This window comes from Notolepis coatsorum, assembly GCF_963971535.1.
Source record: "Notolepis coatsorum genome assembly, chromosome: 1".
NCBI lineage: Eukaryota > Metazoa > Chordata > Actinopteri > Aulopiformes > Paralepididae > Notolepis > Notolepis coatsorum.
The window spans coordinates 75,465,781-75,480,914 of NC_140165.1; the positions used below are offsets into that span (position 1 = coordinate 75,465,781).

Consider the following 15,134-nt stretch of genomic DNA (forward strand, 5'->3'; position numbering starts at 1 on the left):
CCTGTCTGCAACAGCGGGGGAGTCAGAGAGAGAAGCAGCGCTGTTTTAAGTGAGCATGGTCTATTGAATTGATTGATTGGTTGATTGCTAATTTTATTACTGTACCCCTGGTTTCCAACTGGTTAAGTTTAGGCTAAAAGAAATAAATAAAAAAATAGGGCGAAGAAAAAGTTTTTTTTCCTATAGGGCAAAGAAAACCTTTTAATTTGTTTTACCTACTTTATATAGAAGCATCTAAGAATGAAGTTCTATGGAAAGTAGGTCTGCATTCCCTTAACAATTGTGTGTATTGAGCCGTACTGTATTGTACCCATTCTGCATCTGGTAATAAAATTTTCAATCAATCATTCCAATAATACACAGTTGGATGTGTTAGTTGGTTGGATGCACTTCAAGCTGCTTCCACATGAGGCAACTTCTCTCAATCATTCCAATAATACACAGTTGGATGTGTTAGTTTGGTTGGATGCACTTCAAGCTGCTTCCACATGGAGGCAACTTGTCTTTTTTGTAGTTGTGGGAACTACTTTTTCTGGCGGATGGTTTTTTCAATAAATCTTCGATTAATGTGTGTTTATTGTATAGAAATAAGGTTGGATGAATCTGGCAGTTGTATAAAAGCTTTACACCACGTGCAGTCGTGATTTGTGACCAATAAACCATGCCTAGGGGGGTCTAACGACCCTCGGCTGCGCCTCGGGCCTAACGACCACCCCTAGGCATGGTTTATTGGTCACAAACCACTCCTGCGCGTGATGTAATGCTTAAGTACTATCTAGTGCAAAGCAGAAATGGGATGAGGTACAATTTTAGGTACAATTTACAGTAAGGTGTACGAGTTGTAGTGCAATCCTTCATCCATAAATATAAAGTGTGGGGAGTGGGTGCTACAGTGTGTTTGTTTAAAGTGGGTGTGTGCTATAAGTGTGTGGAGTGGGTGCTACAGTGTGTTTGTTTAAAGTGAGTGTGTGCGTGTGGATGTGTGTGCTATGTGTGTTTGGTGGTTGTTGTTGTGTAGTGTTCATTCATTGTTCGTTTAGCAGCCTGATGGCCTGGGGATAGAAGCTTCTTCTGAGTCTTTCTGTGCTCGCCTTGAGACTCCTGTATCGCTTGCCTGACCGCAGCAGTTCAAAGAGGCAGTTGTTCGGGTGACTGGAGTCTTTAATGATTCTCTTAGCCTTGCCCTTGCAACGCTTGTAGTAAATGTTCTGGAGGGTGGGGAGCCCCCCTCCAATTGTGCGTTCGGCTGAACGTGTCACTCTTTGTAGTCTGCTTTGGTCTTGTGCAGTGCTATTCCCAAACCAGGAGGTGATGTTGCCGGTCAAGATGCTCTCTATTGTACATGAGTAGAAGTTCTTAAGGATCTTCTGGCTGACTTGGAACTTCCTTAGGCGCCTAAGGAAGTAGAGGCGTTGTCGTGCCTTCTTCACAACACTGTTAATGTGTGTGGTCCATGTCAAGTCCTCGGATATGTAGGCTCCGAGGTACTTAAAGCTGTTGACTCTCTCAACCGGTGCCCCGTCGATGCTGAGGGGGCTGTAGTCCTTGACCCCCGACCTCCTGAAGTCCACAATCATCTCCTTTGTTTTGCTGACGTTCAGGGAGAGGCTGTTTTCCTGGCACCATCCCGCCAGGACCTTGACCTCTTCCAGGTAGGCCCTCTCGTCGTTGGCAGAGATCAGGCCCACCACCACTGTGTCGTCAGCAAATTTGACGATTGTATTGCTACTCCGCTGAGCCACACAGTCGTGTGTGTACAGGGAGTAGAGGAGGGGACTCAGAACACAGCCCTGGGGGGCCCCTATGTTGAGGGTGATGGATGAGGAGGTGCAGTTGCCTGCTCTCACCACCTGGGGTCTGCCAGTCAGGAAGTCCAAGACCCACTGGCAGAGGTCATAGCCCAAGCCCAGGTCCCTGAGCTTGGCTATGAGTATGGAGGGGACTATGGTATTGAATGCCGAGCTGTAGTCGATGAATAGCATTCTCACATAGTTCCCCTGCCTCTTGTCCAGGTGTGATGCTGCTGTGTGCAGCACATGGGATATGGCGTCCTCCGTGGACCTGTTGGGGCGGTATGCAAATTGCAGGGGGTCCATGTTGATGGGGAGGGAGGAGCAGATGTAGCCCTTTACTAGCTTCTCGAAGCACTTCATGGCTATGGAGGTGAGAGCTACAGGGCGGTAGTCATTGGGGCAAGCAGGCTTGGATTTTTTGGGTACAGGGATGATAGTGGACTTCTTCAGGCAGGTGGGGATGACAGCCTGTTCTAAGGACAGGTTAAATATGTCAGTGAATACTGGGGCCAGTTGGTCGGCACAGACTTTTAGGACGCGGCCGGGGATGCCGTCTGGACCTGCTGCCTTCCTGATATTCACTTTTTTAAAGGTCCGCCTCACCTCATGCTCTGTTACCCTGAACACTGCGCCTCCATCAGCAGCCGACCCCCCCCCCCCCCCCCCATTGCCGAGGCTTGTGAGCTGGTGTTGTTATTACCAGCATCAAACCTCGCATAGAAGGTATTGAGGTCATTTGCTAAGGAGATGTCACTGTTCAGTTTGAGGGAGGCGCCTTTGTAGTCTGTCATCGTTTTGAGCCCCTGCCACATAGCTCTAGAGTCAGCTTGTTCAAACTGGAGTTCAATTTTATCCCTGTAGCGTCGTTTGGCCTCTGACACTGTCCTCCTTACGTTGTATCGCGCCACCTTGTGGTCATTCATGTTGCCTGCCTCTAGGCCGTCGTTGTATGCTTTGGTGCGCTCTCTCAGAGCTTCACGGACGGATTTGTCTACCCAGGGTTTTTGATTTGGGTAAACTTTCATTTTGGTAGTGGGGATTGTTTCTTTCACCCTAGTACAAACATAGTCCAGCACTGTCTCCGTGTAGGCATTAATGTTATCTGTGTCGCGGAACACATTCCAGTCTGTGTGGTGAAACACTGACCGGATCGTCTCCTCTGACGTCACATCCCATTTCTGCACCTCTCGCGAGACTACGGGAGTACTTTTAATTCTCTGTCTGTACTTTGGTGAAAGAAAAATGGATGCGTGATCTGACTTGCCAAAGCCACTATCAGAATGAGCCTTGTAGCCACCTTTAAATTGCGTGTAACAGTGATCTAGGATGTTACCGCCTCTGGTGTTGCAAGTCACATGCTGATAGAAGTCAGGCAATACCTTTCTCAGATTGGCGCTATTGAAATCTCCCAGAACTAAAATGGCGGCGTTAACATTCGCCACTTGGATTCTATTTACCTCGTCGTGTAGTCTGGAGAGCGCAACCTTGTTGCTGGCTTGCGGTGGAATATACACTCCGACCAGGACGATCGCCGTTAACTCCCTCGGGAGGAAGAAAGGACGACACTTGATGGTTATATATTCCAGTTCTGGGGAGCAGTGGTTGGATAATTCCTTCACGTTCGTTGGATCGCTCCAATTTTTGTTAAACATGAAGGCAATACCTCCTCCACGTTGTTTACCGGACTCTGCTGATGACCGATCCTTGCGATGGATAAAGAAGTGATCAGCCGGTTGAATTGCGTGGTCTGGGACGTCCGGCGTCAACCACGTCTCGGTGAAGCAGAGGACGTTGCAGTCCCTAACGTCTCTTTGATATTGAATCCTTGCTCGGATGTCATCCAGTTTATTGTCAATTGATTGTACATTGGCTAGCAATATACTGGGCAGTGGTGTACGGTGGCGTCTGGATCTCAGCCTGTTACGGATCCCAGCCCTCTTCCCTCGCCGTCTGGTTCCTCTGTTCCTGGGGTCTAGGAACAAAGGATCTGGTCCTGATCTCCGGAGAATTTCTTCAGGCCATTGATGCGGTTCGGAAAGCTGATCCAGTGAGTAATCCAGTTGGTAAGTTTCCCGTAATCCAATGTCTATGAGTGACTGACGGTCATATACATTAAATGCACCAACAGTTGGTACGAACAAAACTCTAAAAACTATAAATATTAACAAAAGTAAACACAGTCTCGACGGAGCGAACAGAGAGGCAGCCGGTCGGAGCAGCGCCATCATCATCGGAAAGCTACAAGCTACAACACAACATGGACCAAGCAACAGTGAGGGGTAACACGTAGTAACACAACCACGAACATCTCCATAACGTCAAAACCCTGTGACACCCGGTCCGACCCGGCATTTTCCCCCCCGAAAAAAGCACAAGTCCCTCAGGGTACCAGAACCAGATCTGCGTCCCCGGCGGACAATGGGTTAACTGACCTGGACCGGCGCGACCAGAACCAGTCCCGTGCCCTAATCACGCCGACATCCCCAACACTAGGAGGGGGGTAGGTACGCGTGTCGATCCAAAACATTATAGAGGGCGCCACCCAGGCGGTCCCTTACGTACCGCGCTCGGTGGCCCACCCCAAGGGCGTGAGACCCCTCTACCTATGCTTTGATCTATTCCGCTAACATCCCCCAGATATGAACGAGAATTCATCGAGACAACACTGGCGCTCGGAAGAGACAGACTCCATCCCAGTCGCCCCATAAAAACGCTGTTTTAATGATGAGCAACCAAGGCGCGCAGGCCCATGCGTGATTCTTATGAGAAGCACCCAGGGCCAGCACTATGTACACGTCGAGACCCAAAACACATCAATGGATAGTCTAACAAGACACCAGACATTGTTCCTCCAAGCCGCCTGGGAGAACGACAAGAAGCTGTTGTTCTTTATTTCCTCTTTTCTATAAAAAAGAGAAAAAAAAGACGGACATGGGTCCCATGTGACACGGCTGAGGGAAAAAGACAATACCCCGTCAACCTACTCCGCAAGGAGGGGACGGGAACCCCCAGAGAGACTTCCCACGTGAGCAACAACTTGAAAAGTCAATGTAACATTGAGCCATGTGACCAAAAGGCTCAAGTTACACATATATTGAGCGTAGCAGAACACCAAGTCCCTACGCTCTGCCACGACAACTTGACAATAACAGAGAACCACACATGGGGCCTGTAAAGAACTCACGGAAGTCAGCGACCAATAAAAACGTGCCCAGTGACGTATTCTATGACGGGGGAAATCCCATGACTCAACCGACCGTGATAGGTGAGGAGTCAGGGAATTCCTCCCCCGTGCCGTACTGACCAATCAGCGCGGCAGGACCGAATGAAAAGAGGGTCAAACCCCCCGACCAATCAGAAAAGAAAAGGGAAGGAGGGGTTTATCCGGTTACCCCCTCGCAAACCCAAGCCTCGTATACGACAATAATAAACAGCCACGATGATACCTTAAGTAGCCAGCATGCTAAATGAACAGCGTATATCCATAGGATAAGCTAACCCAACACATGCTAGCCACAGACGACAACGTCTGTGAACAGGGTTTATAACAAGGCCAAGGTTTATGTGTGAACACGACACCCGTGTTTTATGTTTCAAGAAACACAGAAGATTGATAGAGAGAGAGAGCGGTCTAAAAGACTGTGGTACAATTACACACACACGAGCACTTTTGTAGGCCAACACTAACCTCTACCTTTATAGGAAGAACATAAGTCTCCAGGCCGAGGAAGAAAAAACCCTTTCGAGCGAGTGTTAGCTACAGGCCTTGCTAAGCACACATATATATATGTAGCGACCAACCAAAGACTAAAAAAGTCTAGCTCTCCTATCAACCCCACACTAGGCGAGGATCTACACATCGTATCCCCATCATATGTAGTGAATAAACACACAGTTTGTAACAAAATACAGTCCCTCCTAGGAGGGACTTTTTATTGTATAACAAAAACATAGATGGGCCGGGGAAGGGAACAGGGGTAACAGGAGGGGAAAAGGTCACATCAGCGGCGCCTGCCACGAGCCACTCGTGGCTTGCCACCCCGGGGAGCTTTCGCCCCGCAGGGACGGTACAGGGGTGCCTGGTCTCGACGATCCCTACCGTCACCTCCGGGCGTGGGTGGGCCGGCTGCGGTGGTCGAGGTGCCCTCTCTCCTCCTGGCCTTCTTCGCCGAAGGGCCAGCAGTGGCGGTGGTAGTGGCGGTGGCATCGGTCGCGGGTCCCCGACGACGAGGCCTCCGTCTGACTCCACCGGCGACATCGGGCAGGGGGAAATGGGGCTGGAGCACCGCCCGCTCCTCCTCCATATCCCTGCAGGTTGCAGTCATGAGCTGCATCACCGACCCGAAGAGCCCAGCATCGGAGAGGGGTGCCGTAAGCAGGGGAAGCCTCTTACTGTCCGGCACTCTCGCCTGCTCCAGCCAAAGATGGCGCTGGGATAGAGTGGCCAGGGCGCGTACCTTCCCGGCGGCTATGGCCTGCAGCTGGATCAGATGCAGGATGGCTCCGGCCGCCTGGGCGTGCTGAACATGTTGTTGTTCGGTCAGCATCGTACCGCCCGTCATCATCCCGGACATAAACCGCGCTAGCTGCGCGATGTTGGACGTAGCAGCTAGGGTTTGGGTTCCGGCGATGAACGACTGGTCACTCCAGTTGGCCAACCGCCTCGCCGATTTCCCGTCGGGAACCAGCTTCCGCAACGGCTCCCACACCACCTCAGGACAAAGGAGAGATGCCATCGGTCTATCAAGCCGAGGCACCCCTTCCTTCATTCCCTCGACCAGACCCACCACCCTCGTGACTTGCACGTAGGCGGGGGTGAGGCCAGTGATGTGGGAGACCACCTGTCCCTGACGTACGTAGGCCTCCATTGAGGGGAAAAATGGGCAGACAACGCCCGTCTCCCTCACAGGACGACGTTGCCATAGATGACCTATTAAATCATCTGGGACAGGAGCAGGCAATGGCTGCAGCAGCGGCACGCCGTTTGAACTGCCGCCATGAGCTCCGGGAACAAGGCACGTAGTTCCCCATGCGCACCTTCCTCCACTGAGCCCGCGTCCCTCACACACGAGAGGCTACTGCCCATTGCAGAGCCACCATCCGATGTGGCTGATAGCAGGGCATCCCGTCACTGAGTCGGAGGTTCTAACCCAACACCAGAATACGAGGAACCCCAAGGAGACATATCACCCCCTGCCAGTTCATCCTGAAATGGAGAGTGATGTGTCTCCACCGGAGCGTCAAACAAGAATGCATCTGCCTCCATCATGTAATCCTCCGTTTCCATCGGCCACGGAGAAGCAGACGCACCCTCATCCGGCTCCAGCAGCTCACCGAAACCAGGCCGTTCGCCCCTGCAAGCTACCCTCCTACGACGGGAGCGAGCAGAAGCGAAAAGTTTGCGTCTCAAATCCTCCGCCACGAGAGGAGCCGGCCGCACATCGGCAGACGGCCCCCCGGCGGCGGAGGAACCAGAGCAGGAACCAGGCCATCTCACAGGCGATGCCGCTGGTGCACCAGCTCCTTGGAGAGGCAAGCTACCCACCGGACGCCAATCGGGCGCGAGTGACTTCCATGGCCGCGGAGTCAAACCCGCCCCAAGACGCACGATGGAGGAGGCAACGGAGAACCGCTGGTGAAGGGCGACGTTTCTAGCGCGACCCCCCGAGGTAAACATTATCACTTAGTTATTTTCTATTGAAATTATGAGAGAAAGAAAAGAACAAGAAATAATGTGAACGCTTTCTCAACTTTCTTCAGACCTTTAACAACCTAGCTCAAAGTGTTTGGTATACAGGCACTTCCTTGTGGTGAAAGTGAAGAAGGAGATGAGGGCATGGCCACACCCCTGCTTATGTAGGTAGCGGATGGGGGTGTGGTCAGACAGATGTTGGTATGTAAAGGTACATTGTGAGTTTTTATTCAGTGCGCAAGTACTGAGGTGGAGTATTTGCACTATGACGCTGAGCAGAGCTATACGATAATATAACCAGGGATTCCTTCCTATCTTTTTTTCCATTGCCTCTCTGCCTTCCTGTATAGCTGCCTAAGAGACCGTGTGGTCATTGAGCCACGGTTGGGCCATTAGGGTTGGGTACTGTTCACATTTGAACCGATACCGGTACCGGTACCTGTGAATCGATACCGGTACCCAACGGTACCTTTTTTCGATACTTTAGTCTACATCTACCTACCTCAGTTGTAAAAACAATTTCCAAACTTCAAATAATTTATTATCATTATTATTTATTTAGAACAATTTGTTAAATATGTATATAATATATAATATTGCAGCGAGCGTTGTCTGCATCTAGCTTTGTAAAGTGTAACCACACTTGCGACCGTTTTCGGCTTGCCATTGCCCCGACTGCTTTGTTGTTGAATCGAGTCAAATCCTAGGTAAGCGTGTATTGTGCGCGTGAACGTTGACATCAACGTGCGGCACACTTCATAGGTTTCGTTTCGCGGTAAACGAAACGTTGACGTCATCGGACTTAAAAAAATAAAAATAAAAATAAACAGTACCGAAATGTGGCACCGGTGGATCTCACATGAATCGGTACTTGGTAGTACCGACCGACGTGATTCGGTCGATACCCTTAGAAGTACCGGATTCGGTACCCATCCCTATGGGCCGGCGGCATCTAAGAGGGGCAACGGAATCAAGAACGGTCGTACAGGAGGAGTGAAAAGGGAGTAACCAGTTCCTCAACATTCAACACGTTAGGGTCAGTCAGAGTAGAGTTAAAGAGGGAAGTGTTTAGAAAGGCTTCAGAAAAGGGCGGTCAGGTGGCGTAGCGGAGATTGCGTTCGTCACCAACCCCGGAGACGCTAGGATTCGCCTGTTCGAATCCAGCTCACAGCTCCGGGGTTGTCACCAGCTTGGCTGGCCGTTCACACTAATACAATTGGCAGTATTAGAGGGTGGGAGAAGCTGGCGGGGTGGGTCAGGGTCGTTGTAAACAGCGACTCCTACAGTTCGGTCGGGGCGCCTGCTAAGCGCGGATAGGATCTAAGTGGGATAGTGTGATCCTTCCACACGCTACGCCCTCTCAGTGAGAATCCGCGCTGCCAGGTGAAAAGAAGCGGTTGATTGGCTGGACGTGTGTCGGAGGAAGCACGTGGTAGCCTCCACTCTCCCAGACCGACTGTGGGGGGTAAGTGCGCAGCGACCAGGAAGGGGATTGGGAATTGGCATAATGACTAACATTGGGATGGGAGAAAATCGGAGGAAAAAGGAGGGGGAAAAAGATTTAAAAAAAAAAAAAAAAAAAAAAAAAAAGGCTTCAGAAAAGTGAGAAGCAGTGAGAGAGTTGAGATTGTGTATACGTGAACGTGACAAATAAAAGCAAACTTGAAACTTGAAACTTGAACTTGAGAGTAGCAAACCAGCAGTTTTGGGGATTCTTAGGGGACTGGGTAATGCTGCTGAAGACAAGATTGGTTTATGATCAGAGAAAAATGCATCCTCAATTACAGTGTTACTTACAGGAAATCCAGAGGGAAACATTAGGTCAAGAATATGGCCATGTTCATGAGTGATGTGTTAATTTTGTGGACAGAATTTAAAGAATCAAGAAGCTGAGTGAATGTGTTTACCATGGGTCTGGTGGGACAATAAACATGAATATTAAAACCACCCGGTATCAGTAAACGATCAGAGGTCGGCACAATTGTAGACGGAAAATCGGAAAAACCACAGTCTATGTTGACAAACTGAACCTCCAAGCTGCTATACTATGTCAGCAGAGAGTAACCGGCATTTCAAACGTTTATTAAAACCCAGCGCTTAACCCTCACCTCGACCGGAGGGCCTAGGGGGGCTGCGGGATGTGCCGTTCGTTGGACAGAGTTTCGAAAAAAGCGGCTGACTCACCAGAGTTAATTCAAGTCTCTGTAATGAACAGAAAAACCAATTCACGGGACACGAAGAAGTCATTTAAGACGAAGGCATTGTTTTTAAGGGATCTTCTCGTTGATCAAATTAGAAGGGGTAAGCCAATGGATTGCTCTCCGAGAGTGTAATGATGGTCAGATGTGTATAAGTCGGCAAACTCACTAGGTCCAAAAAATCATGCCCCATCACCCCCATCCTCGCTTCCCTGCACTGGCTGCCGGTAAACTCCAGGATCGATTTCAAGGTCCTGGCTGGTGTTCGCCTACAGAGCCCTCCATGGGCAAGCCCCCCCCCCCCCCTCCCTACATGAACAAGCTCATCCATCCACTCTCCTCCCGCCGGTCACTGCGGTCATCCCATCAGGAGCTCCTGGCGGTGCCCAGGACCAGGCTTAAAACCAAAGAGTAAAAATAAATGTATTCTGTTGTTTTAGCTCATTTTAATGTTTTTTTTTTATTTGTATCATTCTTTCCAAAAAGCAAAGAGGCCTAGAAGCGTAGCACGCATACCAGCGAGGCTGACTGCCTAAGACAAATATCAAGATGTATCAGTGGACCAGTTGCATGCTTTCGCAGAGGACAAGAAGCCTTCAGTCGACTCCTTCAGACATCAGCTATCGGCACATTTTGGCCAATCAAAGTCGATTATACAAATCCTTAGTCGGGGACAGGCCTACTCACTTACTTTACTTACTCAAAGAGAGTCGTAACCCTGCTGTGTCCCGGCCAGGTGGAGGCCCAGGCCCGGGAGGTCCAGTCCGGCCTGTGGATGCTGCGACAAGCCCTCGGCGTGCTGCAGGTCTCCGTCTCCAACACGGCCCTGCGCAGTCACCGGGACAACAGCATCAGCAACCTGGTCACCATCACCAACCTGCTGCGCAGCCTCAACATCCAGGTGAGACAGGCTCAGAGGTCAAAGGTCAGGGGGGGGTCGAAACTTAAAGGAACACGCCAACATTTTGGGAAATTAGCTTACCGTCTTCTCCAGAGAGAGACGAGAAGATAGATACCAGTTTCCTCTCTGTGCGTTCGGTAGGAAGCTATCTGGCTGCACGTTAGCCTAGCTTAGCACAAAGGGATAGAAACGGACAGCCTAGGCGTTGTCCAACTAACACCTCTCCCGAAGGCTAACCGGCACTGTCCGCTTTCATTCATTGTGCTAAGCTAGGCTAACGTGCAGCCAGATAGCTTTCTACTGAACACACAGAGAGGAAACTGGTATCTATCTTCTTGTCTCTCTCTGGAGAAGACGGTAAGCTAATTTCATTATGGGACCATGGCTCATTTACGTAGGGTTATGTTACCCTATTACTGTTGCCACGTGAGACCCAGGCTCATTGACATACCAAGTCACAAACATATTTCTACTGTTGACATGTGGGGATCCACCAGAAGAAGGCTGGCATGTGTAGAAGGGTGGATTATCCCTGCTTATGGGAGTAGTAGTACACAGCCACCTGGTAGCAGGATACTATAGAATTGGATCTATATGTACCCCCGTCTTTGGCCCGGAATGTCGTTCTGGAGGGCGTGCAGCCGGAGTGGATGGGGCCCAGGATTTACTAACCTGGGGGATGGTACTCTGGTCTCCCTCGCCTTCCAAGGCGGTCAGCAGTAGCTCCCCACACACTCTCACTTCCCCCAGTACCTCCGACAGCCCTCCCACACCCGGTGACTGTCAGTTCAATAGTATTATTGGGCTTCCCTTTAAGCAGTACCCTTCCTTGACCACCTGTATAGACCCTTCAAATGCTATGCTGTGAATGGGGTGGAAGGGTTAAATAATTATGCAGTCACAGTATTTACCCAGGGGTTAGGTTAGCAAATGGAAGAAACAGACACACACACAGTGCTCCCAATTATATCTACTTTATAGTGAAGCCTGGGCAGTTTATCAGTTACAGGTTGTACTTCAGATTTATTCAGATAGCACGTATTCATAAATGGCACCGGGTGCTCTCACTGATAATGTAGGGGAACACTATTCCCACCATAGGCACCGCATGCTCAATACATTAATAATACCCCGCTTGTACTAGGGGAGACCCAGGCATAAAGTAGAGAAATCATTGGGAATTCAAACAACAATAATAATACAAAAATAAAATACAAAAGAAACCAAGTAAATGTGGGCCCACGTTACCAAAATAAAACCTACACTAAAGCCGGCGTATATTGTTTGGGGTACCCCTTAGACACTGGTTGTTAGTGTTCGCTTGAATGGACATTGATGTGGACACACGAGGTACCATTCGTACTTAGCCAAGATGGCGGACCCACTCTTATCACCTCTCGTCCAGGTGACAAGATGGCGTTGGGCGATCCCGCGAGCACAGCCAGCGGGCTGGGGTGAACAGCATGGGCAGTGGTGAACTGGAGGAGCGTGCTGTGATGGCGACCTCTGCTGGTGGGAAGAGGCGTCCTCTGCGGCGTTGGGGAGACGTTCACTGCTGGCTGTTGGTTGCTGCTGTCGCGCGAGCTAATACTGTTGGCTACCCTAAACACAGCTAAACTGCGGGTCTGAATGCACCCTCCTGCTATATCGGTTGTACTACTAACGCAACGTGGCTGACTGTACCACCGGTCTTCAGCGCCGCGCGCCCGGTAGTCTACTGGAGTCAGATGGAGCCGTTAGCAGCATGCTAATACACCGCACACTTACTACTATAACCCGTTAACTATGGACGTTAGTCCTTCGTTCTGTATCGCTTACTCACACACTATCGCTGGTACTTCTAGGATAACACGTCAACTAGCAAGTACTTCTTATCACCCGTCGCTCTCCAACGGGGCTCTCTTCTTATCACCCGTCGCTCTCCAACGGGGCTCTTCAACAGCACTCCTTCAACGGGGCTCGTTTGAGCACACGCTCGCTGCGACTGTTCATGGTCGAGTTCATTGCCGAAGAGAGCTTCCTGGTGCTCTGGCTCCCAGGTAATCCTCTCTTCCTCGTTGCTTCCCTCTCTCCTCCGCTCCACCTGCCACCACTGCCACACCGCCCCCTGCTGGCAACCGCAACTGATCCCACTCTAGGACCACTTCAGCACGGGAGAAAGATGCTTTAATGTTAGTGTTAGTGATCCATAATGAAGCCGGAGAAGGGTAGCACCTCACCTCGTTATTAGACCGGGCGAGATATCAAAAGGAACACTGTTTATCACACTTTATACACACACAGGGAAAGTAACAGTTAGTTAGCACTTCTGAATACTTAGTAGAATATTCAGGATGCTACACATGGATTAAGAAACAGGGTTCGCAGGCGGTCAGGTGGCGTAGCGGAGATTGCGTTCGTCACCAACCCCGGAGACGCTAGGATTCGCCTGTTCGAATCCAGCTCACAGCTCCGGGGTTGTCACCAGCTTGGCTGGCCATTCACACTAATACAATTGGCAGTATTAGAGGGTGGGAGAAGCTGGCGGGGTGGGTCCGGGTCGTTGTAAACAGCAACTCCTACAGTTCGGTCGGGGCGCCTGCTAAGCGCGGATAGGATCTAAGTGGGATAGTGTGATCCTTCCACACGCTACGCCCTCTCAGTGAGAATCCGCGCTGCCAGGTGAAAAGAAGCGGTTGATTGGCTGGACGTGTGTCGGAGGAAGCACGTGATAGCCTCCACTCTCCCAGACCGACTGTGGGGGATAAGTGCGCAGCGACCAGGAAGGGGATTGGGAATTGGCATAACGACTAACATTGGGATGGGAGAAAATCGGAGGAAAAAGATCAATAATAATATAAAAGAAATAAAAAAAAACAGGGTCCGCACAAGGTCCTTGAAGTGCTTAACCTGCGCCCCCAAAAGTGGCCATTTTAGTTTTCATTTTTGAGGACTGCATACTGCAAACCAAAACAACATACTTTATACTTATAGCACATGCATGAGCCTGGTCTCTTTTGAAAGATGACATTCTGGAGTTTCTGATTCCAGAAAGAAAATTCAGTTTTAGTGCTAATGAAATAGAGTAACATAGGTCTGAACTTGAGTTGTAGAAGAACTTGTTACTCAGGTTTTTCTGTAGTAGTTAGTAGTCCAGAGGTAGTATTTCCCCAGAAGGTGGTATGGCTTAAAAAACTCCCGAGATCCATAGCCTGAAGCCTTATGTAACTGAGGGGTACAATTCCCTGACTGTATTGATAAGTATGGTATCATTAAACCACTACCGATTATGTACTTTAACTACTGGCCACACAGTACATGATATAGATATGATGAACACTTTCCCACCATGAAACGAAGTCCACACAAATGTATAAATCGAATATTTTATATAGCAAAGGGTATATACAACGTTCACTTAATGACATTTATGATTTGAATGCACTTGTAAGGCAAATGAGTATTCGTAGGCAAATCAACATTGAATGTCCAATCTCTGGTTACGCAGGGAGCAAGTATGCAACCTGGTTCTTTAGGGAACTATAGCGATGGTACTTAAATGATTATAGCTGGATATACTAAAAGGGGGTCCCGCTGGTTGTAAGTCAGTAGAGGGGGAGGGGGGTTAGGAGAGCCGCCGGCGATATCCCATCTGGCCAACGATTTCTTGGGAGAATTCAGAGTGCTGAACACGGTGCCCACAGAACCTCGGTCCACAGATGAATACAGCTGGGCCCTCTTGTAGACGGTAGCTGCCGGTCCACAACGAAGAGACGTGAGGCGACCTCACTCGGGGTAGAGCGCCGTCTCACCTGGACTCCTCTCGGGGGGTAGTTCCAACACTCACCAGTGTTGGCTGGTATCCATGGCATAAATCAAAGCACCCAAAGCAAGTAGATAATCCAAGCCGTGTAGGGCTCGCCGTCGTCCGGGTAAGGTAATCCAATGTGCAGGTCCACTCGTCCTGGCCCAGAACTCCTCGGATGAAAGCACCACACGTGGTCTGCCCAGCCTGGTTAAGACTCTAGATAACGCCAGGAACGATGGGGGTACTGCTCACGTTATAACTCTAACCGAACGATGCACCATACATAATAGACTATTATTAACTTAATAGAAATACGTCCCACTCGACGGTATAGTGCCAAACTATGACAATTCAACTATTAATCCACACGATGTCTCAATGCCATTCTAAGGCCAAGTTGACCATACTGCACCACACGTGTATCGTGGGTGAGGCTTAACGTCTTGCCACTAGGTTGGAGGGTAAAGAACTAATGGACTAAAGGACTAAAAGAAAGTTCTACTTTACTTGCGCCATATATATATGCGCTGTGAACAAATAGTACCATTCGTATTTCGCCAGACGTATTCCTACGCGGAACCGGGCTAGTAACGACATGTTCGTCGGCACGATTGAACTTGAACCAAGGGGCTTGGCTGCTGGCGCCAGGTTCTTGTCCAATGAGAGAATGAAACTATTATGGGCTGTTAGTAGACTAAAGGGATATTCAGTGTATATGTACAAGGAATATACAAGGGATATCAAACGATATACAAATACTATT

General features: G+C 49.7%; 1 protein-coding gene across 1 annotated transcript in view; it reads left to right on the forward strand.

The window, feature by feature from the left end:
• The window catches only part of epoa (erythropoietin a), a gene marked incomplete at its 3' end in the record, with an annotated part of 105,650 nt that overhangs the window by 72,879 nt on the left and 17,637 nt on the right, over positions 1–15,134 (forward strand). Inside the window, exon 4 of the mRNA XM_084329607.1 lies at positions 10,420–10,584. Within this exon, the coding sequence (XP_084185733.1) occupies positions 10,420–10,584 (165 nt within the window). The remainder of the gene's footprint in view (positions 1–10,419; positions 10,585–15,134) is intronic.